This window comes from Antedon bifida, chromosome 6 (genome assembly GCF_963402885.1).
Source record: "Antedon bifida chromosome 6, ecAntBifi1.1, whole genome shotgun sequence".
In the NCBI taxonomy this organism is placed as follows: Eukaryota; Metazoa; Echinodermata; class Crinoidea; order Comatulida; family Antedonidae; genus Antedon; species Antedon bifida.
This window is the reverse complement of record NC_136231.1, coordinates 16,717,990-16,744,973: the sequence shown is the minus strand read 5'-3', so window position 1 is coordinate 16,744,973 and position 26,984 is coordinate 16,717,990. Positions and strand designations below refer to the sequence as shown.

At 34.0% G+C, this 26,984-nt stretch overlaps 2 protein-coding genes and 1 long non-coding RNA gene across 4 annotated transcripts in view; 1 reads left to right on the top strand and 2 right to left on the bottom strand.

The window, feature by feature from the left end:
• Window positions 1-836: 836 nt before the first annotated feature.
• On the bottom strand, window positions 837-1,575 carry LOC144845513 (uncharacterized). The gene is made up of 2 exons (XR_013612555.1): window positions 1,078-1,575; window positions 837-917 (listed from the first exon to the last, which is right to left on the bottom strand). It is a non-coding gene; the product is annotated as an uncharacterized LOC144845513 (long non-coding RNA).
• Window positions 1,576-2,548: 973 nt separating this feature from the next.
• Window positions 2,549-3,088, bottom strand: LOC144845669 (uncharacterized). The gene has a single exon (XM_078703098.1). The coding sequence runs from the start codon at window positions 3,086-3,088 to the stop codon at window positions 2,549-2,551; it is 540 nt and encodes a 179-aa protein (XP_078559224.1).
• A 4,036-nt stretch (window positions 3,089-7,124) lies between these two features.
• Window positions 7,125-26,984, top strand: part of LOC144845394 (tetraspanin-5-like) — a 206,048-nt gene continuing 186,188 nt past the window's right edge. Inside the window, exons 1-9 of one of the 2 annotated variants that reach the window (XR_013612546.1) lie at window positions 7,125-7,343; window positions 9,303-9,353; window positions 10,755-10,898; window positions 11,432-11,506; window positions 12,494-12,589; window positions 13,055-13,171; window positions 15,211-15,255; window positions 15,869-15,985; window positions 16,399-16,586. Coding sequence is in view for 1 of the 2 variants with exons in the window: in XM_078702692.1 (XP_078558818.1) it covers window positions 7,188-7,343; window positions 9,303-9,353; window positions 10,755-10,898; window positions 11,432-11,506; window positions 12,494-12,589; window positions 13,055-13,171; window positions 15,211-15,255; window positions 15,869-15,985; window positions 16,399-16,467 (870 nt within the window). In the remaining variant the exon portion in view is untranslated. Of the gene's footprint in view, window positions 7,344-9,302; window positions 9,354-10,754; window positions 10,899-11,431; window positions 11,507-12,493; window positions 12,590-13,054; window positions 13,172-15,210; window positions 15,256-15,868; window positions 15,986-16,398; window positions 18,547-26,984 lie in introns of those variants that run through there. The other variant, XM_078702692.1, reaches the window with a different exon arrangement.

The following is a 26,984-nucleotide window of genomic DNA, read 5'->3' as shown; positions in this document are numbered from 1 at the left end:
GTTCATGCTTTGATGTAGCCTGACTTGCATGTATGCCCTAGCATTTATTCTTTTGTTATTATAGATACAATATATATATGTTACCAAATTAATACCATTAATAAAATTAATTACTAAAATAAAAACGGAATATAAGCGTTATTTCATAGACAAAAAAATCTAAAAATAATGCATGAACTATAGGAAAACGCTATACAAAACAGAGCCATATATAGAGAGAGTTACGACTTTGCGTTCACGGATTTTAGAAAGTCACGTGTGCCATGTTTGTGTCCAACTATGCCTATGTAGCGTATGGAGTCGAGTCATTTGCTTAAAAAATGTATAACATTCACAAGGCTTTAAATATCGAATTTAATATCAAAACAATCAATTTGTTTAAAGGTTTTTGTTAAGATAATAACGAAATCATAAAGTTACTGCGAACATGATTTTAAACAAAAAAATGTAAAAACAATTAGTCTAGTAGGAAGGAGGGGTTACCGTGCACCCCCATGATGTATTTTTTTAATGTACATTTTTGTAATCCTTAATATATATAATTAACATTTTTTGATGTTCCCAAGACGAAATATTGTCCCATGGGGTTTTTTGGGGGCCATTTTGGTGGCCATCTTGGATTTATCAAAATCCTAAATATAGACGGTACTCGACAAAGAGTGATCATAGAGGTCAGATTTTGGTCTTAAATTGTTCAAAATATGCACACTTCTATGTAGTATAATGAAAAGTTTTCGTTCAAAATGGCCGGAAATGCCACTTTTGACCTTTGACCTTGTTTTTACATAAGGGTCATATCTCGGTAACCCCTGGTCATAAAGATTTTATTTTTGTCATAAATTGTTCAGAATATCCATATTTATATTAGCTTTAATGAAACATATTTTTGAAATTTGGCGGGAAATATCACTTTTGACCTTTGACATTATTGCACGACGATTTTCACAATAATTTTGACTATTTTTGTATTTGTTCTATATCTTGACAACCAGTGGTCATAGAGGTTTGATTTTGGTCTTAATTTGTTCAGAATATGCACATTTTCGTTCAAAATGGCCGGAAATGCCACTTTTTGACCTTTGACCTTGTTTTTACATAAGGGTCATATCTCGGTAACCACTGGTCATAAAGATTTTATTTTTGTCATAAATTGTTCAAAATATCCATATTTATATAAGCTTTAATGAAACATATTTTTGAAATTTGGCAGGAAATATCACTTTTGACCTTTGACATTATTGCATGACGATTTTCACAATAATTTAGACTGTTTTTGTATTCGCTCTATATCTTGACAACTAGTGGTCATATAGGTTTGATTTTGGTCTTATATTGTTCAGAATATGCACTTTCCTATGTACTATAATAAAACATTTTCATACAAAATGGCCAGAAATACAACTTTTGACCTTTGACCTTGTTTTCACCTGAGGGTCATATCTTGGTAACCCTTGGTTATAAAGAATTTATTTTTATCTTAAATTGTTAAAATCATACATGTTTCTATCCACTCTAATGAATATTTATTTCAAGAAATGGTCATAAATTTTAGTATTGTCACATTTAATCCTTGACCTCAATTTTAATATAAAGTTTGCGGTACACCACGTATATTAGTTCTGAAAAGAACTGTTGAGTTTCTTGACGTTTCGATCAATATGCTTTGATCATCCTCAGGAGTGAGGACCTCAATTTTCACAAAATTCTAATTATATAGTAAGAATGTTTCTGTTTTCAAAATAAAACTATGTATATGAAGGTGTACATAAATTACTCATTTAAAACCCATTGAACACTGTCCTGTCACCACTCCCATGGTTCATACCAGTGTAAAACGGACCTAGGGTGACCACATGCTTCTTTTAAACATCAGTAAATTTCCAAATAAGAGGATGTGCCTTCATTTAACCCTCCAGGGTCAAATGTATAGAGGACATATTCCTGGCCAACTTCATGATATACAAATTTATGTTTCTGTCAGGCCTCGTCAGACTGAGATTTTGACCGCCGTAAAACGTTTAGAAGCCTGCACTGCTGAGAGTAGGACATGGATGGGTTTAAACTTCCTCAAGCTTAATGATGAAAAGACCGAGGCGATCATATTTGGAGTGGAGTTGCGTTCAATTTAAGATCCTGCTGCTGGTGTTCAGATGCCTAAATAGTTGCGCTCCCCAATACATCTCAGAATTATTGACAATCAAGGAGAGAAAGCGAGAACTAAGATCTAGTAATCAGGTGCTACTGGATATTCCGAGGCGCAAACATAGTTGGGGAGATCGGACTTTCAGTATTGCTGGACCTAGGTTCTGGAACCACCTACCTTTGAACATTAAACAAACATCATTATTGAGCACCTTTAAGTCACTATTCAAAACTCACATTTTCTGATATAGTAAGGGGATACACCTTCATCGCTAACCAGAGATCGGTCTAATTGAACCCCGGTCAGCACCAGTTGTGTCTCGGTCATCCCGGACTCAGGCTCCTCCTGCCCTACTAAATTAGATCTAAAACAATCTAGGTGGCATGGTAAAGGAGAAAAAGGGGATTAATATGTTTTATTAAACAAATAAGTCTTAAGAAGCCTCTTAAAAAGAACCACCGACTGTGCATCTTTAATGTAGTTTGGAAGAGAATTCCAAAGCATAGGAGCTGCATAAGATAATGCACGGTGACCATATGAGATGGTCTTCACTTTAGCAGGAACAAGACGATTCTGAGAATTGGAACGAAGATTGCGACATAATGATTGTGGAGTGAGAACATTGTCGATGTGCCTCGGTGCAAGGGCATGAAGAGATTTATATGTGAGTAGCAATATCTTGAAGTTGACGCCCTCCTTTACCGGAAGCCAGTGCAGTTCATGCAAGATAGGTGTTATGTGGTCTCTATGCTTAGTTTGACACACGTATAGACGAGCAGCACTATTTTGTATCATCTGTAACTTCCTAAGCAGAGTCTTGGGCAGTGCGACATGAATACTGTTACAGTAGTCCAGACGTGATGATATAAAGGCATGCATAAGTCGTGTAGTTGTTTCCCTATCCAGAAACCTACGAATTTGACCAATCTTCCTAATCCCAACCATAGCAGAATGACATGTTACAGTAGCATCCATCCGCAAGTGGGAATCCATGTAAACTTCAAGATTTCGAACTTTTGGGGATGGTTTAAGTTCTATACAGAAGATGGTTGCAATGGCAGAGATTTTCGGAATCGTGATGTAATATGAATAAGCTCTGTCTTCTGTATGTTAAGTTGCAGATGATTGAATGACCATGTGTGTATGTCTTTCAAACATGCAGAGATTTTAGACATTGTATTAAGAAGATTACAGGGTGAAAAATCCAAATACAGCTGTTGTGTATCGTCAGCATAGAGCATGCAGTTTAGACCATGTGCATTGATTTCCTTAAGCTTGCGCTGCTGTCTGTGCACAACAATAGAAGGTTGACGACTCAGGTTGACCAAAGCAGTTAAAGCCATATGATAGCAGTCGAGAGCCGATACAAAATTACTGGAGAGTGCTTACATAGGAAAAGTGCATATTTTAAACAATATAAGACCAAAATCAAACCTCTATGACCACTGGTTGTCAAGATATAGAACGAATATAAAAATAGTATAAATTATTGTGAAAATCGTCGTGTAATAATGTCAAAGGTCAAAAGTGATATTTCCCGCCAAATTTCAAAAATATGTTTCATTGTTGGCAGCCGTCTGTCTCGAGAGACAATAGGTATGCGCCCTCTATCCGTCATTCGGTGCAGGGTCACAGCGCCTGCTGTGACTAAAAAGTCCAATTTTTGAGCGGCATGATTTGTCACATTTTGGGCAGATGTACGTCGGCTCCTGGTCGGTTGGAGCAGAGGATGCTCTCTCCTTTCTACGTTTCTTGAGTAGCGTCCATTTCTTGTCGCGTCCACTCTCGCTTGTTTGGACACACATCTTGATAGTGGATCTCCACATACTGCGATCGGAGGCAACAGCCTCCCAGTTTGTGACGTTTGTGTTGCCCGACTTAAGATCACGCTTGCATACGTCTTTAAAGCGTAACATGGGCCTTCCTTTAGGTCTAGTTCCAGTGACAAGCTCACCATAGAGTAAGTCCTTTGGTATTCTTCCGTCATCTATGCGCCTTACATGGCCCAGCCATCGAAGGCGTCTCTGGGTAAGTAGTGAGTACATGCTGGGCAAACTTGCCCGAGTTAGAACGGTTTTATTTGAGACATGATCCTGCCATTTGATGCCGAGTATCCTTCTCAGGCAGCGCAGATGAAATGAACTCAATCTGCGCTCTTGGCGGGTGTAAAGAGACCATGATTCACTGCTGTACAATAGGGTGCTTAGGACACAAGCCTGGTAGATCTTCATCTTGGTGTTTATAGTCAGCATGCGGTTTTTCCAAACCTTATCTGTTAGGCGAGCCATGGCTGATGTCGCTTTTCCAATCCTGATGTTGAGTTCGGCGTCAAAAGAGAGGTTACTGGAAACAGTGGAACCAAGAACTTGTCCACCACCTCAAGAGTATAATCGCCGATTTTGATCTCAGGAGGAGCATTGGCTGCGTCTTGACTTAGAACGTTCGTTTTCTTAAGGCTGATGGTAAGGCCAAACTCCTCGCATGCATGTGAGAAGCAGTCAATGAGGCGCTGGAGTGCTTCTACACTGTGGGCTGTGATGGCAGCGTCATCAGCGAAGAGCAACTCTCTAATAAGTAGACGTCGCACCTTGGTCTTTGCACGAAGGCGGGCAAGGTTGAAGAGATTTCCGTCACTTCGAGTATGTAGGTAGACTCCTTCATTTGACTGACGAAAGGCATATGATAGTAGGCCCTAACAGGGAAAAGAATATGCCGAAGAGTGTAGGCGCCAGAACGCACCCCTGCTTTACTCCACTCTTGATGGGAAAAGGATCTGAAGATGAGCCATCATACTGCACAACACTGTGCATGTCTTCGTGAAAGGAGGTGATTATCCCCAGAAGCTTTGGAGGACATCCGATCCTTTGTAGTGTAGGGAGAAAGAAGAAAGACCGCCTCTGGTACCATCATAACTGATCGTGGAAAGCAGATGGAGAGATGGGTAGAGCATTACCAACAACTCTACTTGAGAGAAAACATTGTCACTGACTCAGCCATTGAGTGCATAGATTCTCTCCCCATAATGGAAGAGCTCGACCATCCACCTACACTGGCGGAACTAAGCAAGGCCATTGATATCTTGGCTTGCGGTAAAGCCCCAGGAAAGGACGGTATCCCACCAGAGGTCCTCAAGGCTGGTAAACGCTCCACACTACTACAAAACCTACACGAGCTTCTGCTACAATGCTGGGAAGAAGGCTCAGTACCCCAGGGTATGCGTGACGCAAACATCGTTACACTGTATAAGAACAAGGGTGATCGCAGCGATTGCAACAACTATCGTGGAATATCCCTTCTTAGCATAGTGGGTAAAGTCTTCGCACGTGTTGTACTACCTAGATTACAATCACTTGCAGAACGTGTCTATCCTGAAGCCCAGTGCGGCTTCAGAGCTGGAAGATCAACCATCGACATGATATTCTCAGTGAGACAACTACAAGAAAAATGCCGTGAGCAGAGGCAGCCCCTGTACATTGCCTTCATTGATCTAACGAAAGCCTTCGACCTTGTCAGTAGGAATAATGGTCAGATCCCACACGGGCGTTGAAGTCGCCAAGCAAATACAGATGTTCTGTGTCTGAGATTCCTCTGATGGCAGAGTCCAGCTCTTCATAAAACTCATCTTTAGACTCGGGTGTTGAGCAAAGAGTTGGTGCATAGATGCTCAAGATGTTTACTGTGCCCGAAGATGTTGATAGGCGGAGTGAGAGGATTCGGGCGGTGCCCTTGGATGGTGGTTCGACTGATGCCACAAGAGAGTTTCTAACAGCGAACCCCACTCCATGGAGTCGTGGTTGGTCAGGTTCCAACCCCTGCCAAAAGAACGTGTAGTCCCTTTCTCTTATACTGCCATCCGAGGGGAGTCTTGTCTCCTGTAATGCAGCGATATCGATGTTGAGCCTCTTGAGCTCACGGTTGATGATAGCTGTCTTTCTTAAGTCATTGGTCGTTCGTGGGTCGTTTGAAAAGCCAGGACACATGGTCCTGACATTCCAGCTTGCAAATCGCAAGGTAGTATTCTTTAGTCTTTTCTTTAATCTTTTGCCTGGTGCAGTAGTTACAGTCCGCTTGTCGGAAGAATCCTAAGCTCCAAGCACCCATTGAAGCAGGCAGACTGTGGCGGGTCAGCATCTTACTGGCCGAGGGCTGCTCGGCTTGAGGCGGGCGATAGCTGACCAGTGGGACTGCGATGGTCCCTCCCACCGTCGGAGACAACCCGTAGCGCCTTGACCTACGCCAATTGGTCTTGGCTTATCACTCGTAAACTGCTGTCTCCCGTGTTGATTTTTGCCGTTTTTTACAACAGCACTGAAGTGACCTCTCCAGGGCGCACGCCTGGGCGAAGAAAAATATGGGGACCCTGCGATGCCCAGTCAGCAGAATCCCCCTCTCGGCCTTTACCGATAAAGTCCATAGGAGAGCAGAGCAATACGTATGGTACCAGTTTGGCTGCAGAAGCTGCCGGAAGGAGATCGAGTCAATGTTCCAAACCGCCTTAGGGGCTTCACTCCGGATTTGTCCTTGAGGTTTACTCCTGAAGCCTTTTCCAGGATGGATATAGCCGCAAGGTATTAAATTCGATAATTAAAGCCTTTTGAACGTTATACATTTTCAAAACAAAAGACTCAACTCCATACGTTACATAGGAATAGTTGGACACAAACACGGCTTCTAATCCATTCAATGACGTAACTCTCTCTATATATGGCTCTGATACAAAACAGAGACGCGCGCGCCCTCGGCGTGCGAATTCTTTGACACAAAAATGGCTTCTAATTTTCAATGTCGTAACTCTTTATATGGCTCTGAACCATGGTGGTATATAATAGTAGCTAGGGCCTACAACACATTACAGCTCTGCTGCAGAGGCACGACGACGGATGCATTGCTGAGTTGTATGTCGCCCTCTTTTTGTCGGCCGGATACAGATGATACTAGCCTTTTCATTACAGTCGCAGAATTCATAAAATGGTAAATACAATCCTTAACTTCCAAAAAGGTCTTTAATATATTACACTCGAAAACCTTTATTTTTTGATAAGATATGGGGCAAAAAGCTCCGAAATCTTATAGCTCCCGATCACACACATTACAGGAGTCTGATAAACATGTCAGAAGAAGTCGTTCATCTAGACATTCCTCATCTGAAGTCAGCTTGTTTGTAAAATATTTATTGTTCTTCGCCAATGTATTGTTTTGGGTAAGTGAGATTGAATGAGAGATGTGTCCGAGTAGGTGGTATGGGTGAATCATCAACATTCATCCCGGTTAGGTATGATTGAGAAATGCTATCAACTTGGCCTAGCCTAGGCCTAGATAGATGCATTTATTTATTAGTTGGCCCCTACCAAGGCTAATCCTAGAGCCAGGCCTAGCAAATTAATAATAATATGTTAAGGGTCGTGGTATACATAAAACTAGACTAAATAAACGAGCAAATAAATCTAGGCCTAGGCTAGCCTCTGTGTCTGAAGAAATGGTACGTGAGTTCATTACACATTTTCAAATGGAGTCCTTTTAAATTTGAGTGTTTCGAAGAACAGTTTACAGTAGGAGGAAAATCTCTGAAAGAAATAACTGAATTGTTTATAAAAATGATGGAACTATGCAACAATGCCTAAAGCCTGTTTTCCAGTAAACGTTGCATTGAATTGACCAGATTCAATGATTTTACATGAAAAGGGGGTAAAAATCAATGTTAAAAATTAATAAAATGGCAATCGTTGAAGTTGACTAACCGTTAAAACTGTCCAATCACAATCCAATTCTTGTAAAAGCACTGACAATTCCTTGAATTTTTACAACGGGACAATTTTTTCACCTTTTTGTACACTTTTAGTTTTTACTATAATAAGGTCTGATATTTCAAAATAACAATTGTAAGTCAACTCAAACTAAATTGTAATATAAAAACAATTTAATTTAATGTTTGTCTTTAGTGTAAGCCTACAGTAGATAAGCGAAAACATAGACTAGACTGGGTTGAAGCATCAAAAACCATAACTGTTCACACAGTACAGGCCCAGCAACGCTTGACAGAACCAAGAAACCATGAATGATCACTTAAAAAAGTGTAAATATTAGCGGTCCGGCTCAATCATCGTTATTGTTATTTATTTTCAACTTTAACGATTTGAAAATTCAACGCATTTCGCTGTAACGTTATGTCGACTGGAAAAGGCTTACATGGATCAATATCTCATTGATTCATTCTCTATTTATATAATTTATAGCATTAATTTATTCATAGAAATTTATTGATTTCCTCAGTAACTACAGTTGAAGAATATATTGACATAATACCAGGGTTGACATTGACAATGTACCCTTTGTAGAAAATGTCTGCAAACATCAATGGTAATTAATTATAACACAAAAGTTAAATTGATAAACATTTTTTTTAGTGGAATATCTATTTTATTTCCTTTTATTTGCCTTTTTTTTTTTGTGAAATCTGTATTTACAAAAACAATTTTACCCTAAATTTCCAAACTGTTATTGGCCATGTGTATAATCATAATAATAATAATTTATAGATATAACACAATTTTAATGTGGTTTGCGGTTTGTAATTTTTCCAAATATCGACCTTTTTCATTTTCCACAAAACCCAGACTGCAACAATTACATTAAAAAAAATAATAACAATATTTTAAATTTTGAAAGGGAGGTTGCAGATATTGCATAGTTAGGTTTTTAATTAAAAATTCAGTAAAGTAAGTAATTACAATTACATTAAACAAAATTAGAAACACTTTTTTCACCGCCTAAAATCCATCCAAAAAAAGCACTACAGAGTATAAGCATAGGCACAGCGGAAAAAGCGGTGTTGAAAAATGTGGGCAGTGTGTCTATGCTTATATACACTGTGGTGTTTTTCGATCAATTTTTGGAAAACAATTTTTCTCAATCATACAGGAATGTAGGCCAATCTTTTAAGAACATTTTACAGTACTTTTTTTCTCATACAGGAGGTACGATTTTTTAATTAATGCCCATTATGGACTGTCCTGAATTCCCCTGAAAACGTTATGTTATTTTTGTTTTTTACACTCGGCTGGTCATGACTGTTTTTCATCTCTGAAAGATGGCTTCCGTAGCACGAAAATCGTCAATGTAGTGCATGAATAATAATTTGTGTTTTGTGTTTTTTTTTCAGCTTCTTGGAATCGCCTTGATTGGAGCTGGTGCATGGGCTTGGTATGAGAGGGTAAGTTCATTACACATTTTCAAATCATATATTGTTGTAGTCTATGTTTATGTAGAGCTGAAAGGAAGTCAACTTTAACTGAAGGAACTGGTTTGACCTACAAGCACTGCAAGCATTGACTTATTTTAACTGAAATGATAATTAATAATGTTACGGTATTTATCTAGTGGGAAAATATTACTGAGTAATAATATTGTCATCATATCCTCTTACATTTATTCATTTCATTTGTTGTGTGTTTTTAAAATTTGATGACCTCATCCTAGAAAATTGTTTTTAATTCTGTTCAAATTTCTTGATTATGAAATTTATCATATTTATTAATTACTTACCTGTAGTTAATGAAAAGATTTATTATTTCTTACTAAACTAGTCAAATTATAATATAAACAATTTTCATGTGACCCAAAAATTGTCCAATCAAATCACAAGATTAGACTGGCTTTTATATTAACACTGGTTGATTAAAGAATTGTATTACATAATTTATAGGTCAAATCAACTAATCAATGTTTAACAAGGCATAAAGCATACTCTTGTGTTTTGTACCGCCATTAGGCCAATTTCCAATTCTAAGATCGATATGAACTTGATATACAGTGCTATATCTTTACAATTTTAGTCAAGCCATGCATTATGATAATACTTCAAAAAGCTGATAATGCCTTGGATTATTCTGATTGGTTAACCATTCATGGCAGCTCTAATGTTCCTAATTTTGCCATAACATTTTGCCATAACATTGGAAGCCCCCTGTATTTGTTTAACTGCTTAATTTTAGCTAAAATATTATACAGTAAAATTTACATAAATCTACAGTGTTTGGCCATGCACAGAAAGTGCACACATACTACTACTAACTGTATATTGACAGGACTTTTGCTTCAGAATGTGAATTTTATAAAACAGAATTGATCTTGAAACTGAGATTTTTTCAACTATTAATATTATATTATATTTTTTTATTTGATCATGTTTTATTTTATGCACACTGTTTATATTTAACAAGATTTAATAAATAATCAACTCGTTATGAGTTAATTATTTAGCATTTTGCAGTTGTTAGGCTTTATGTTTTGTAATACTTCAAGAGAATGATGAGTCATAAAATGAAAGTAAAATGTTGACTGTTTTGTCAAACCAAAACCACTTCAATGCTATTGACGTAATTTGGATGTTGTACAGACTATTGGCTCTTACTAATATAATAATTCTGACCTAGAGATGTTCTTTTCTTAGTGTAATTAATGAAAGCAATTGTTAATTTTATTTAATTTTTCTTATGCTAGTTTATAATATTGTTCTAGTGTACTTAGTCAAGCTCCCCTGTGTAAAATTGGAGTTGCATTAGAATAGATTCTACTTTTTAAATATTATTTCCAAATTGTTTTCTTTTAACAGGGAGTATTTGACAACCTTAATCAACTAACATCTGTTACTATTGACCCAGTTTTACTTCTTATTGCACCAGGCGGTGTTATATTTGTATTGGCCTTTGCAGGATGTATTGGAGCACTCAGAGAAAACATTTCACTCTTACGATTTGTAAGTATACCTGTAGTACTATCAACTTTCCTGAAAGCCACACTCTGAATTCCCCGAATAAAAAAAAATTGTATTTATACTCAAGCATGCTAGTTAAATGGCCGAGCTGTTAAGACAGGGACACTGTTTATTGTACCTAAAGAGCCAATAGTATCAGCACGGGTTTAAGACAGACTAGCTCCTAGTTCTGGTGGATATAAGGTAAACCGTAGATCTAGTGTACACAGTTTTCCCAAGTGCACTTTAAAGAACCAAGTTCATCATTCAAGAGTAGGGGGTTACCCTGGTGAACTGGTTCACAAAATAGCTCCTGTATCAAGGGGATTACCACCTATCTGACAGGACAGTGATTTATTTACTATTGATAATCCTTGGTCATGTGTTTACTAAAAACATAAAATAAAAATATAAATATTTAGGTCCACACTCTAATTTCCTGGAAATAGGACAATTTACAATATGATAAAATTTGTATGTATATCTCTTTTTGGCATGTTTTAAATATATCTGTTATTTTTGTTTTTATTTCACAGTATAGTGTAATTTTAGGTGTTATTTTCTTTTCGGAAGTGGCAGTAGGAGTACTTGCTTATGTTTATAGAGACAAGGTAACTGGCAATTTTATTTCTAGACATAATTTAGTGAAGTTTGAATATTTGTTTATTTCATCCCTCATGTAGAACCTTTAGAGAAACCCTTCCCCCGAACAGGGGTGTCACAAAGTGTCTATTTTTGACAATATAAATTAAATGATTAAAAACAGTGAGCAATAAACTGAATAGTTTTAATATGCACTATGTATTGTAAAATAGACTGTTTCATGGGTGCTGGTAGTATCTTAATTATCATGTGTTTGTCTATCATTCATTCTCAATGCAGTATATCATATAACATTTTATTAATCGACTGATTTTACAAACAAAAAAATAAATTATCTATCAATCAATCAATACAATTCATTTTCAAATATTATATATAAATACTGTATCTATTCAAGTATTATCTTCAAAATATTCACCAAGATATCTTGCAAATGTTGACAGAATTTAATATATTTATGCGTCATATGAAACTGCAGAAATGTCAATACAGTACCTGTACAAAACTACAAGCCACATCAAGTTCTTCCCATGGAATTGTGTGTCTTACCTATGTGGTCTCATAAATATTTGTAGCAGTAAATATCTAATGATTATATAATACACTTTGAGACAACTGGAATGAATAGTCATAAGTTCTGTTTACACTATCAAACTAGTGTGATATGCCCAAATATGGTAGTGATATGTCCAAATATGGTAGTGATATGACATCACCATGTCTATATATGGGCACATCACATTTTTTGTTCACATAAAGTTAGATAGTGTAGACAGAGCTTTACAATACTATTCTACAGTTAATAAATGAATTATGAAGGAATATTTCACCAGTTGATCTTTTGCATATTTTATACATTGAGCTATTAGGATGAATACATATCTTTCAAAAGGCAAACATATAAATTTTTTATTTGAAAATTAAGTTTATGTTATAAAACATTTTATCATTATTAATTTTCTGTAAATTGAAAATAAAATGGTTTTTTTTTGTAGCTTGAGACGCAAGTGTCCGATACTATCGACAATATCATTAGAAATTACCGGGATAATGTAGATCTACAAGATTTGATTGACTTTTTACAAAGCTATGTATGTTTTAACTGTTTCAGTTTCAATTTATTATTAGATATAGATATATTATATAGATATAACCATGGAGAAAAATAATTAGGACTTACTTATCCATGATATAACAAAATAACAGTAAAATGGAAGGAGACCAAAATAAACAAATGTTTGGCCATATGATAATTAGCTGAAGGCTAACAATGTACTTTCAGACATATTATACATTAGATTGGCTCCTATCTTGATCAAGGGTAGGGTTCTTGGCCCTGGTGTAAAAGCCTCTTTAATTCCCCTGGCCTCCATCTTGAGAAGGGAATTGATTTGAATATTCTCAACAGTAAACATTAATTATACAAAGGTACAATTTTTTAGGTACAGTGCTTAAAATATAAATAATATAATTGAATAAATATATTGAAGGTTCCGATCAAATTAAAAGGTGCAGTGCCCACAGATTAATTTGTGTAATTACCATATCTTTTTCAGTTCCAGTGTTGTGGAGGAAGAACCTATAAAGACTGGGATAAAAATCTCTATTTTAATTGTTCATTGACAAAAAGCCCAGATGCATGTGGTGTACCATTCTCCTGTTGTAGAAATCAGGTGAGGAACCTTATAAATATTCTTTTTTTATGTTTTTATTTATTTATTTTTTTGCTTCCAGGTGCAGAACGATATTTTACCAATACAGTAGTCTATTTAAAATGATATTGTTTTACCAATACAGTAGTCTATAAATGATATTGTTTTACCAATAAAGTAGTCTATAAATGATATTGTTTTACCAATACAGTATTCTATAAATGGTATTGTTTTACCAATACAGTAGTCTATAAATGATATTGTTTTACCAATACAGTATTCTATAAATGGTATTGTTTTACCAATACAGTAGTCTATAAATGATATTGTTTTACCAATACAGTAGTCTATAAATGATATTGTTTTACCAATACAGTATTCTATAAATGATATTGTTTTACCAATACAGTAGTCTATAAATGATATTGTTTTACCAATACAGTATTCTATAAATGATATTGTTTTACCAATACAGTAGTCTATAAATGATATTGTTTTACCAATACAGTAGTCTATAAATGATATTGTTTTACCAATACAGTAGTCTATAAATGATATTGTTTTACCAATACAGTAGTCTATAAATGATATTGTTTTACCAATACAGTAGTCTATAAATGATATTGTTTTACCAATACAGTAGTCTATAAATGATATTGTTTTACCAATACAGTAGTCTATAAATGATATTGTTTTACCAATACAGTAGTCTATAAATGATATTGTTTTACCAATACAGTAGTCTATAAATGATATTGTTTTACCAATACAGTAGTCTATAAATGATATTGTTTTACCAATACAGTATTCTATAAATGATATTGTTTTACCAATACAGTAGTCTATAAATGATATTGTTTTACCAATACAGTAGTCTATAAATGATATTGTTTTACCAATACAGTAGTCTATAAATGATATTGTTTTACCAATACAGTAGTCTATAAATGATATTGTTTTACCAATACAGTATTCTATAAATGATATTGTTTTACCAATACAGTAGTCTATAAATGATATTGTTTTACCAATACAGTAGTCTATAAATGATATTGTTTTACCAATACAGTAGTCTATAAATGATATTGTTTTACCAATACAGTATTCTATAAATGATATTGTTTTACCAATACAGTAGTCTATAAATGATATTGTTTTACCAATACAGTAGTCTATAAATGATATTGTTTTACCAATACAGTAGTCTATAAATGATATTGTTTTACCAATACAGTATTCTATAAATGATATTGTTTTACCAATACAGTAGTCTATAAATGATATTGTTTTACCAATACAGTAGTCTATAAATGATATTGTTTTACCAATACAGTAGTCTATAAATGATATTGTTTTACCAATACAGTAGTCTATAAATGATATTGTTTTACCAATACAGTATTCTATAAATGATATTGTTTTACCAATACTGTAGTCTATAAATGATATTGTTTTACCAATACAGTAGTCTATAAATGATATTGTTTTACCAATACAGTAGTCTATAAATGATATTGTTTTACCAATACAGTATTCTATAAATGATATTGTTTTACCAATACAGTATTCTATAAATGATATTGTTTTACCAATACAGTAGTCTATAAATGATATTGTTTTACCAATACAGTAGTCTATAAATTATATTGTTTTACCAATACAGTAGTCTATAAATTATATTGTTTTACCAGTACATAGTAGTCAATAACTTGTATTGCAAATATAAATGATAGGTTTAATTTAGTTTGATACCATATAAATATGTAGATGCATAGTTTACTTCTAAGAAGCATTCACATGATACTAGTCTGTTGGCTGGACAAACAACCACGAAAATGATTTTGTATTCCATCCAAAACTATTGTGTGAGAAAGCAGCGCTTGAAAAACACAATGGCTTCAGGCTTCAAGATCAAATCTGGGCCCAATGGGAACGTAGCTTACCTATTTCATTACAAAATAATTTGTATTAATTTTTAAAAATGTATTCAGAAATATTGCAATCCCACAGGGCAAACCTGTGATTTACAATGACGAAATGGTAAACATTTGTTTTTGTAGGGTATTGTTGTTAACACACAATGTGGATATGGCGTTCGTAATGAGGTATGTACTTTTACTTTTATTTAAAAACAAATGCATATGATTTGCAGATTATTAAAATTAATCATTGCTTTCACATCTAACAGGAAATTCCACTGTACCCATACTCCAATCAGGGAACACCTCCCTGCTGCAATACAGGATGCAAGTATGAATGTGAAATTAAAATAATCATAAGATATTTAAGAAGAACAAAGTGATTTTGTCATCAATTTGATAAATAAATGTACCACATTTGACTGACGTACTGTAAAAAGAAAATTAAATATATATAAAATAATATACATTTTTTTTTACATACATTTAATGTATATTTTATCCTGCTTTTTATGGAATTGAAATTACATCCTAAGTATGCATATTACAGTAATAATTATTTGGTAATGTGTAATTGTTTTAATTGATAAATAATTTACTTTTATTAATACATTTCAACAGGTTGAAATGTTATTGCAACCTAAAAGATGGTTTATCATTCTTATTTTGATATCGTTGATGTATTATATTGATTTTTATACCGCTGTCCTTGGCATTTATCGTAATATTCGTTATACTGTGATTCCATAGTGTAATAATTGCATAACATTCTTTTATTTAATTCTGTTAATGTTTGAAGGGTATGGATGCCAATAGAATGGTATATACTGAAGGATGTGTAGATGTCATTCGTCAATGGATTGTTGATAATTTCATCAAAATTGTTGCTGCTATTGCTGTGGTATTATTAGTGGAGGTTAGTATAAATGCCACCAAAAACATTGGGCAAGCTCTGGGCCAGCAATTTGTAGCGATAAACAGTACGGAATCGAAATAAAAATAAAAGTACTTCAATGAAGCTGAAATATCTGTGTTTCTTTGCACTAGAGTTAAACATGAATAGAATAGAGTTATATTTTTTTAATCGTGTCCAAGTTACAACTGACGAGTGATCATGTGATCAGTTGGCTTTTACACCATATATCGTTAAATCGGAGCTCCAATGTACCTTGTATAACTCTGATGGACCACAATATAACTCCGATAGACAAGAATATAATTCTGATAGACCACAAGTCTGATAAGGAAAATAACATTTAAACATAGCCTACATACCATAAATTGATTATTATTATTTATATTAATTATATAAATTTTGTTTTTCCCCAGATCTTTGGTGTTTGTTTCTCACAGTCTCTTGTCAATGATATACAACATCAGAAAGCAAAGTGGCGGTAGTGTTTACCGTAATTTTGGTTTCTGCTTTGAAAAACAAAAACAAATTCAGGAGTAAAAATCTACAAACAAGATGTAAATAATATTGTTTTATTTTTCATTAAATTACCTTTTATTCGTTTCTGTTTTATCCATTCGGTATTGTGAATAACATGCCATATTTATGAGTGTGGTTTATATCACGTTTTTATTTTTTGTATTTGTATTGTAAAAACACGTTTTAAGTTAATGCCTTAATATTCAATGACAGTATTTTATTTTCTTATTGAGTATACTTAAGTATGTATGAATATTCAAAGACTATGTATACTTGTACCACTTTTGTTTGAAAGGAAAATTTGTTGATAAGTTAATATTACATTGCCAAAAATATAACCTTTTCATTGGAGATGCAGTTACTGTTTCTTAAGCATGACCGTCTGAGAGATGAGCTGATTTCTGATAACCAATTTGGAGTCCTTGAAAGCACCCCAATTATTGGGGTACCTTTATGTTTTGTATGGTACTGGTCATTTTTAGATTTAGATTACCTTAAACCTTGTTATGTTATTTACATCATGTACATTTGTTTTCTAAGATATGACATGTGTGCAAATTTTACAATTATTACTTACTGTATGCAATTTTTTCTTTATTAATTTTTTGTTGTTAATATTTTAATTTTTAAAACAATTTGTGCCTTTTATTATATACGTTTTAGAATATTCATTTAAAAGTGAGTTATTTGATTTTTATGACATTTTTATTGATGTATTGACATTTTTTTTGTACATAGTTTATAGAGAATTTCACAAAGGCTGAATTTGCTTACCCACTTGCATGCAACGTCTAATGTATATAAATATATATTACTTCAGTTTTACTATACATATTTGGATATTTAACAATTTCACAATGTATATTAAAACATTTTCACATATTCAGTATACATTTTCACATGATAAGCCATTATTATGTGTTTTTTTAAACCTGTATTTTGCTTCTTGTACATGTATTAAAAAAGGCTGAATTTTCCTGACGTGTTCTAAAAATATGTATTAATATAGGTATGCAATAATTGGTTGTGTGCTATTTTTACATGGAATATTTGTAAAACCGTCCTAAAATCTAAAATAGATTCATAACTCATTTAAATTAATTTAAATTACTGGTTGGTGAATTAAGAACCAGTAGCATTTCATTTTCTTTAGTTAAAGATTTTGGACATTTGTGTGAGATAGGCAAATAATCATACACAAAGAGAAACATGTTTTTAATCAGGGAATAGTGAGACGATCTCACTATTTTCTGGTTAAACAGTTAATTGCAATTTCTCATATCATTTCTAAGATAATTGCGACAAATATGACAAATGTATGTTAAGTTTATACTCATTTAAATTTTGTATTTAACATATTTTATATTTTAAATTTAAGGTTTATCATTCAATGCATGTAAGGTGGCATATTTCTTGTAATCTGAAGCAATTTTCATTATTCCATTAATTAAAGATAATGTTAAAACAAAAATGTATAATGCATACTCTAAGCCTATACAAAGCAATGAAGTGCAAACCAAGATACAAGGTTTGACCTTAATTATTACATCAGGGAAGTTAATAAGTTATAAGATTTAGTTATTACGGCATGGTTTATAGATAGTGTCAATTAATATATAGCAGGTTGCATCTAAATGATTAAAATCGTTTCTTGGTATTTGCTTAACAATTAAAACTTAATACCTGTATTTAAAATCAGATAAGCGTCTTTCAAAATAATGTATTGTATTGTAAATAGACCAAATTATTTCGTGAGAGATACCAGCTATCCTCGGTTCAATTTCTGTATACCTTCTGTAGTAGAGAGTATGAAACCGTTTGTTTAAAACATTTAGATATAAATAAAATACAATTGGTATACTTCAAACAATTACCCATTTAGCTCAATAACAACATAAATAGATCATTATTAGACTGGTAAGAGGTCCTCCTTCCTCCTCAATTGTATACTATTCTTGCCTTCAAAACTGTCAGTATTTATTGACATGTTTTTTGTATATTATGTTAGAGGTGTAAAGGAAATAAACAAATGAGATATAAAGAATGCATGATTTTGTTTTTACTTTGTAATTATCCATTGTAAGCGAAGACCAGACGGTTAGAAAATGTGCGTCGCCCTCGTACGACGAGAGCAAAACTTATTTGCAAGTCAAACCAGAATTCTCCATTAACCAACTAAGTAAGCCTATTACAAAGATGACGTGTGTATATGCTTTGATGTGTAATAAGCAACTGATTGTGATATACATTTTACCTTCAATTATATATTACAACATTGCAATAAAACTTGATTATGGTTGTTTCAGAATGTAGTACAATTTGATTAAAATGAAATAAAAAGTGTATGTATAATTATGGTCGGATGAAATATGGATGTATTGTAGGCAGGGAGTTACAACTCCTCGTTGTAGGTCTACACTAGAAACAATGTTTAATAATTAATTATGCAGATGCAATACCCTGGTTAAAGTCTACACTGCGCCGCACTGCGCCGTGACACCTAGTACGTTTCTTTATAATACACGGAGATTCATATCTTCATTGTTGTCCCGGTTTCTTACAAATTAAAGATCACATTCCGATATTATCACTTTATCTGTGAGGAGTTAGTCTTCCCTGCCACCTTAAACAAATCCCGTCCGGTCAAAAAAAAAAAGAAAAAAAGAAAGAACGAAAGAAAAAAAGAAAGACATTAAATTGTAATGGAATGGCATGACTCATCAAATAAAGAGTCTGCATATTTAAGCAACATTCACATTTTGTTCACGCGGATGGAATGGAAGACGCCGCCGTTCATTTTTTGTGCATTTATAAACTACGTTCAGTGAATTTCTGTACTTTCAGGGACTTATAATTCTTTTTTCTCTATTGTTTCATCTTACCTATTATTTATATTTACAGAATCTAGGCCTAGATGTGATGCCTCATGGTAAAAATTAAAAAAGGCATGTCGGGTTTGAAAAGATTAGCCTAAGCTTTTACTAAAAATAAATACATTGGCCTAAATAAATTAAATTTAAAAAAACAGCTCATGAGAACGCGATCTTTCTTTGTACTTATTTATTGTTTTCGTTTCAAACAAAGAGTTAAGCTCTGTCTACATTATCAAACTTTATGTAACAAAAAATGTGATGTGTCCATATACATGGACATGATGATGTCGTTATAATTATTTATATTTATTATAGCAATATATATTACTATACCATATTTGGGCACATCACACTTTTTTTTGTCAAACTAGTTTGGTAGTGTAGGCATTTATTTCCAAACATTCCAAAATAAGTACTTGGTTACCCCTTATTTTGCTACGTGTAAGGCAAAGGTGAGTACAGGCCAGCTGCTATACCAGTATCATTGCCATCTGCTGCATTCGAATAATCATGCTGCCAAGAGCAAACATTACTTGATAAACAATTAATTTTATTTTTAGAGAACAAAGATAAATTCTGTCCATTGACGTATTATAACTGACGATAATTTGTAATCAGGTGAATTTTATCAATAATTTTATGTTGCAAGTTTGATGAAAGTAGTGAAGGCTGTTCCGCCAATTGTGTTACTGTTAACCAAAGTATAGTTACCACCGTAAATGATAGAACCGAACTCGATGTTTTTCTTAACAACATTTTATAAAGTATTTTTTTAAACCTAAAGATACTATAGAATAATAACAATTAATGAATTTCCGGAAGAATAAATAAAGATGATTTTAATTTGAATTAATTTTGAGGTTAGGCTAACAGTGGCATTTTTAGGATTCGATTATTGTCTTTACCTGGTCGAATGAAATATTTCCATCAAATGAAAAGTATAATACCAGTACTAATATAGTAGTATTGACCAATCTTGTAATCATTTATCAGGTCTAATTTTGTTTAAAATATGATGAATATTGTACCAGGCACGTCTGAAACGCATTTGGAATCCTGCAAGCAGGGAGTTGATAACAACTCCCTGCTGCAAGTTAGAAACATTTTCCAACGAAGTATTTTTTACCACGGAGCCGATATATCGAATTTTGGAACTCCACCAAAAATAAAGTAGGCCTAAGTAAAGTCGAATAAGCGAAAAACTGTATTATTAATCCTGTTGATTACATTACGGGAGGTAAAACGTAATATGGAGAAGGCAGCCCAGATGCGATTTTTTTTCCGTACGTTAGTTCCTCCATCGGTTCGTTTCGGCCTCAATCGACTCTTCGGTAAACCAGTTCACCGATGCCCAGATCCCGCCTTTGAATAGAGAAACAAAGAAAAAGCATGATCAAAGGTACATAAATACTTCATAAGTTGTACATCTGTCCAATTAATGATGGACAGGGCAATTGTGTTTTGTTATCAATACTATTATAATTTAATGTTTATCTTTCATATTTGAAGCTCTTTTGTGTGGTTACATTTCAAACAAGTGGAAGTGTTCTTCCGATTTAATGTTATCAGCAATAACTTTTATAGATATATATATATTGTTCTAGTAGTTTTATTCCGCTTTCGTGTGATTTGCTCCTCTAAGTTCCAATAAATACGAATTTAGTTCCTTTTACGTTATTTTCTTAATTTGGAGGAAAGACATGTTTCTATTATAGATAAATAATGATACCAATATCGCGAAAGTGACGAATTGTAATACTAATTAATAACATTGAACTGAACGGAGGATACTATAAAAAATTGAACTATTGAACAAATGGTTCTTCGCGTTTGAGCATACGATTCTGTCATATGAAGGTGTATTAAGCCCTGATAAGCCACTCTGTTGTTCCCGGTGTACTGGGTATCGCTATAAAAGTATTAGTATTAGTACTAATGTACATTTTCTATACACATACACACTTGTGATAGGGACATCATGCAATAAAATTACTTAATTAGCCTAGACTAGTATCCAGGTGACTGGCAACAGTCAGTTACAATCTACCTAGCAATAGCTGCAGATTGGGGTATACGTTTGCTCATGCATACAATACAAAAAAAGTTGTGGTTCCCGATCACAAGAATGTTACACGTGCGTCACACGCAAAGCAATGGCAAGGTATAAATATATATAATAAATAGGTTATAACTACTCTACCAGCATACAGGCAGCTGGCAATTTAGTAGACGTATACGTTGTCGGACTTAATAAGGGGAACTGAAACAACAAACTGTTTGCTTTAGTTTTAATAAGTTAAATGCGAGCCAGTCTTATCTTAATAATTAACTAATAAATATTATACCCCTTATAAACGATCGTCATTGAGACATCTGCCATACGGCTACAAGTGAAAACCTGAAATGAGTCGATGGTGCAGGTCAGAGGGCTGGACATATCGAAATTAATTTTTACTTTGTGTACCATTTTGTTGGTTAATATTATAATAGATGTGCAGAAACTAAAACAAAATTATACGAACTACTTGTACGGCGATCGATAGAGTGTAGATTAATGTAAGTATTGGTCATGATTGATTTAGGCCTAATATCATCAGTTTAACATTATCATTAAAATGTTATATATTAGTAAAAATGATCTGTGCTTATAGTTAAAACTATATAGGGCAGATTTTTAGAATAGCTCATAGTTAGGCCTACCATTTCACTCCTTTGAGTATTTATTCTGAAGGAAAACATATGTTGTCAACTTTACCAAAATGTGCTTAAGTGTTGGTTCCGGAATATTTGAGTTACCTAAAATTAATCATAAAAACCAGTTTTGTATAAATTTCTCCAACTCTTCCTTCAGTCTCACGGTTATATAGGCCTACAAACGGCCTCAATCGTTCATTAATCCCACTCTACAGCAGCTGGTAAGTTGTCTGCTGTAGATAAGATATCTGATATTGTATATATTGCCCTAATAAATACAATTGCTTTGTCCATGGGATGGAGGTTTTTCTTACAGTAAAACCCGCATCTGAAAAAATTGGAACACCAAAATTGTCATTTTCACCGTACATTGACAAGAACATGTTTTTTTGTGCTAAATAGGCCTATAAGTTTAATCACGAGTGTTTACTGATTTTTTTGAACGAATTTTGAAGAAAAAAATGTGTACAATTTTAGATGTACATCGCCTCATAATTTATTTAATTGTACAGTCCCAAAATAACGCATTATTGTAAAAAAAAAACCCAGTATAATTGTACTTAGAATTTGTCTACCAGGTGAACTACAGATAACCTGTTGAGGGAAGTTTGTGGCCTGAATTGGGTGACCTGAAAAGTCCGTTATAATCAAGAAAATGAGACTTATTTTTCATATAGGCCTATTTCTAGAGGAATAGTGAGTCGTTTATTGACTGTTGACTCATCGTCGGTTCCGAACTTGTCAAGAGTAGTAAAAATAGTTTCCGCCTCTAAGGTGTTTTCCCATTTTGTCGTAAATTCAAGTCGGCACTCATTCCATGGCACATCAAATGGTACCACACCAGGGAGCAGATTGTAAATCTCACTCCCTTGCCGCCTATACGGTCCGACCGATATTTATAAAGCTGTATACTTAGGCCTTATATAAGCCTGTTTGCCTAAGTCATTATGACTTACGATACTCCACAAATAGAATTTACGATAATGCTGTTGACACAAAAACACGAACACTAAGATACCATCATTTTAAGTGATCGACTAATATTGATATATCAGCCATCATGTTTTGCGTTGACCAAGCCTACAAACAGGGCAACAAACTGGTAATATCAAGTGGCCAACATTTCCTTTTTTCAGTGGACACGATAAAGTTTTGCTATTACGTTCCATTTGCTATTACGTTCTATTTACGTAAGAGATAAATAAATACATCAATTATATAATGTGATATAGGTAGGTATATAAAAAAGATAGGCATGCAGCGATGAGATTTTAAATAGTCCTACTATAGCCTAATAGGCCTACACATGTTTTGGCGCCGTGTCGTACGTGACGTGGATAGGATACATCGTGACGGTACCACTTCAACTCTCATAAATGAATAACTAATATAACAATGAGTGAGTCCTACAGTACCGAAGCTATCATACATTATCTTCTTTGGATAGACCCAAAGCATTACAAAATTGCAATGCAAAAAATAGGACATGTTCAGTTTAACACTTCATTTTTCAATTGTTCGGCCATCGGTCCCCCTAAATTCAAAATCCTAGATCCGGCAAAGCTGTAGTCTATACGATCTAAGCAAGTATCATTGGAAGATTTCCGTTATTCGATAAGGCGATAAGGCATTATATATCCAGGTTTTTACTTCTCTTCTTTTCGTAACATACCCCTTTCACAAAAAAAGCAAAACTCCGGAGACACTCCGGTGTTTTGGTGCGAAAGGTAAATCAACTCCGGAGTTCAAAACAGCTGAACGTTCTCCGAAGGGCGAACTGCGGGGACACACCGGTATTTTCGTATAAAAGGTACCAACGATTTTGTTGCATAGTGGATAGCATAATAACGTACTGAAAAAACCGTGAAAGTAAAATACATCGAAAAATAGGCCTATATGCAGACAAAAGCCCTACTTTACCCCACATGCTATATCCATTACTTAGATAAGAGTCGATTTATTTTACCTGCCCGCATCCGGGGAAATTTGTTACTTATTAAGGGGTTTAGTATGGCGTACACGTGCGAGTGCCAGAATATATTACGCATTACACTCACCGGCTGCCCACCTGACCTAGTCTTAATGTAAGTTCAGTCACCGTGTTTTTATTAACATTATGTGGTATCGATAATACGAGGAAGGAACACCCTTCGTAAATCTCTCCCATAACATAAAGGAGTAATAATTGTAGATATTATATAATACGTTTAGACAGTTTAGGGACCATGCATAAGGAGCAATTTACGTCCGATTTGAGGTTTAATTCTACACACATGACCAAACCGATGACGTATGGCATTATTTACTAGCAGTCTCCTTCGATTTTCGTAGGCCGGCCGAGACACGGAAATTCTCAGATATAGGCCCTATAGAATTGTTTTTCATTGTTTAAGAACAGCAATAAACATAATTGGAATTGTCACAGACTGTTTCGCTGCCTTTGTAGTCATTGTCATTATATAACAATAAACATCGTCATGTCCACATTCGCTGTAACATTGCATTGACAAATTTTTAAGCAAAACAATTCCAAACTTTAAGACGTGATGGAAGTTTGCTTGAATAATTGAGTTAATATGTTTATATTTTATTTCAATTTCATGATTAATTCGTTAATGACGTACTCATTGTGTAGGCGCACACAGGTGGGTGTATTATTGAACAATACTAACATTAGACCAATCGAAATTTGACATTCATACGCATGCGCACGAGAATTCAAACTTTTTAGTTTAAAACCATGGCGCTACACAACAAGTTGCGTTACAATTAGCGGACACGGGGATATTATGTACGTTATATACTATAAATTGGTTAGGCAATTTGACGGAAATATAAACATACCTTCTGACAGTTTGAACAATAGGATGTTTCTCAATGGAATTTACTTTATATAATTTATAGAAAACTTACGTTTTCCGTTATTTTCAGGTAGATATCGTTCACCGAACTGTTGGAATAAGTTCATTTTTTACCCCGTATTAACACTGTGGCTGATGAGAGAAATTTTAGACCATCAGCCTCGCTGTCAATACGAGGTAAGATGTGATATGCCTCCATTACATTCATCTGTGCCATGCTTGGAAGTATCAACACTAACACCACCAGCAATCATCGGCTAACGTCTCAAGAACTTGGCGCTTATGACATCTAGCAAGAGACCGAACGAATTTTACCAAACGAACGCCGCCGCCACCACCGCCGCCGAATCGTCAGTGCACTCTGCCAATGGGGTTTTCTTGTAACGCCGGTGTTAATAAAATAAGAACCACTGGTAAATGTAACCTGTTGATGCTATCTACTGTAGGCTATTCTATTGCCAGTTCCAAGCGCTTAACATCAGATACCCCGAGTTATAAATTAGGCCTAATTCAGAAAATGTTAATGTAAAATGTTTCACTCGTTGGTCAATCGTTTAATCTGGCGCGTTCAACTTTTGGATAATGATTATAGGCCTACTATGTTAATAACACTATTAAGTCGATGGTTATTGGTTTCTTTCTATCATTGAATTATAATGACCTACATGATTGACACTCAATAAGGCCTAATATACATAGTAACATACAGTTATTAAAGTTAACGATGAACTCTTTCTCCTTATAAATAACTTATTTATAAGAGAAAGTGCTTTTTTAAATTAATAGTATTAATTTTTAAAAAGCACTTGCTCATAACAAATTTAATGAAAACGAAAAAAAGTTTTCAAACTGGCAAATATATTTCAATGCTACACGATTTATTTACTTTTTTTCCTTTTTATTAAAATTGAATAATTGCATTAAATATTTTAAATGAGTTTTAAAGAATGAAGGAGTGGGAAGATAAAGTTATTAAAATGGAATTTAAAAAACAATTTTCCTTCAATTAACAAACCACGTTTCTGAACGGGACGAACATATCATCTAGACAACTAGTCTTTAAGGTGGTTCTAATTAAAGACCAGAAATAGCAAACCAGTCACCCAATAATATTGAAGGAATACCGATACTTATTAGTAGCAGGGAAGAGTGACATTTCCTTGTTATTAGAGTATACCCAGACGAATACCTAGAAACGAACAGGAAAGTAAAACGATTTCAAGACCCAAAATACCTGGATGAGTCAAAACGAATATTCAAACACTTACACAAAATATAGGAAACAAATAATAGAAGAGCGTCTAATATTATGATGACAAATACACTAACAATCACGTCAGTAGGCCTACACTGTTAATGAGTAACGCCGGTGTTATTAAAAACCACTGGTAAATTTAGCCGACCGGTGTTTATTAATATGACTTAACTTAAACTTAAAACTTAATTGCGTTACTTAATAATATCATACCATGTCATTTCACGATCATTTATTAATAATATTGAAAAATACTATGCATTTTAGTTATAGGATATTTTTCTCTCTTGTTAATGTAAAGTACTCCATTCAAAGATTGCAGAAAAAGTATATATTTATTACTGTATTACGATTTTATTTGTTAAAAATAAACTTAAATATTCAAATTGCAGTTTGTTATACTTTATTTTAGTGGTCATACTAGTTTAGTAGGGGTGCACGCTCTCGACAGCTAAAATAAAATAGTCAACTACTTTTAATATAATATTTTCGACAAACTATTAATTACGTCAGCTCTCCCCTGTTAAAACAAATCCAGGATCTATCCCTCTATTTTTGTTATCAGTACTGTTATCGAATTCAATTCTGGCCTGTGTTATCTAGTAAGACTGGAGCTTGATCGACTGATAAATTATCATAGATTTCCTATCGAATGTAAAACAAAATTAATTCTCGATCGATAATACGGCAGATTCCATTTCACCGTAGAAGTATACACTTGACGTTCGATGGAGCAATTGAGAGGAGGCTTAGTTATGAAAGATGGTCACTCACTCAGAGATTTGGTAAATTCTCGATTG

What these genes read in the sequence shown, in the direction of transcription:
- LOC144845669 (XM_078703098.1), bottom strand. Translation starts at nt 3,088, where the DNA reads ATGGTTGGGATTAGGAAGATTGGTCAAATTCGTAGGTTTCTGGATAGG.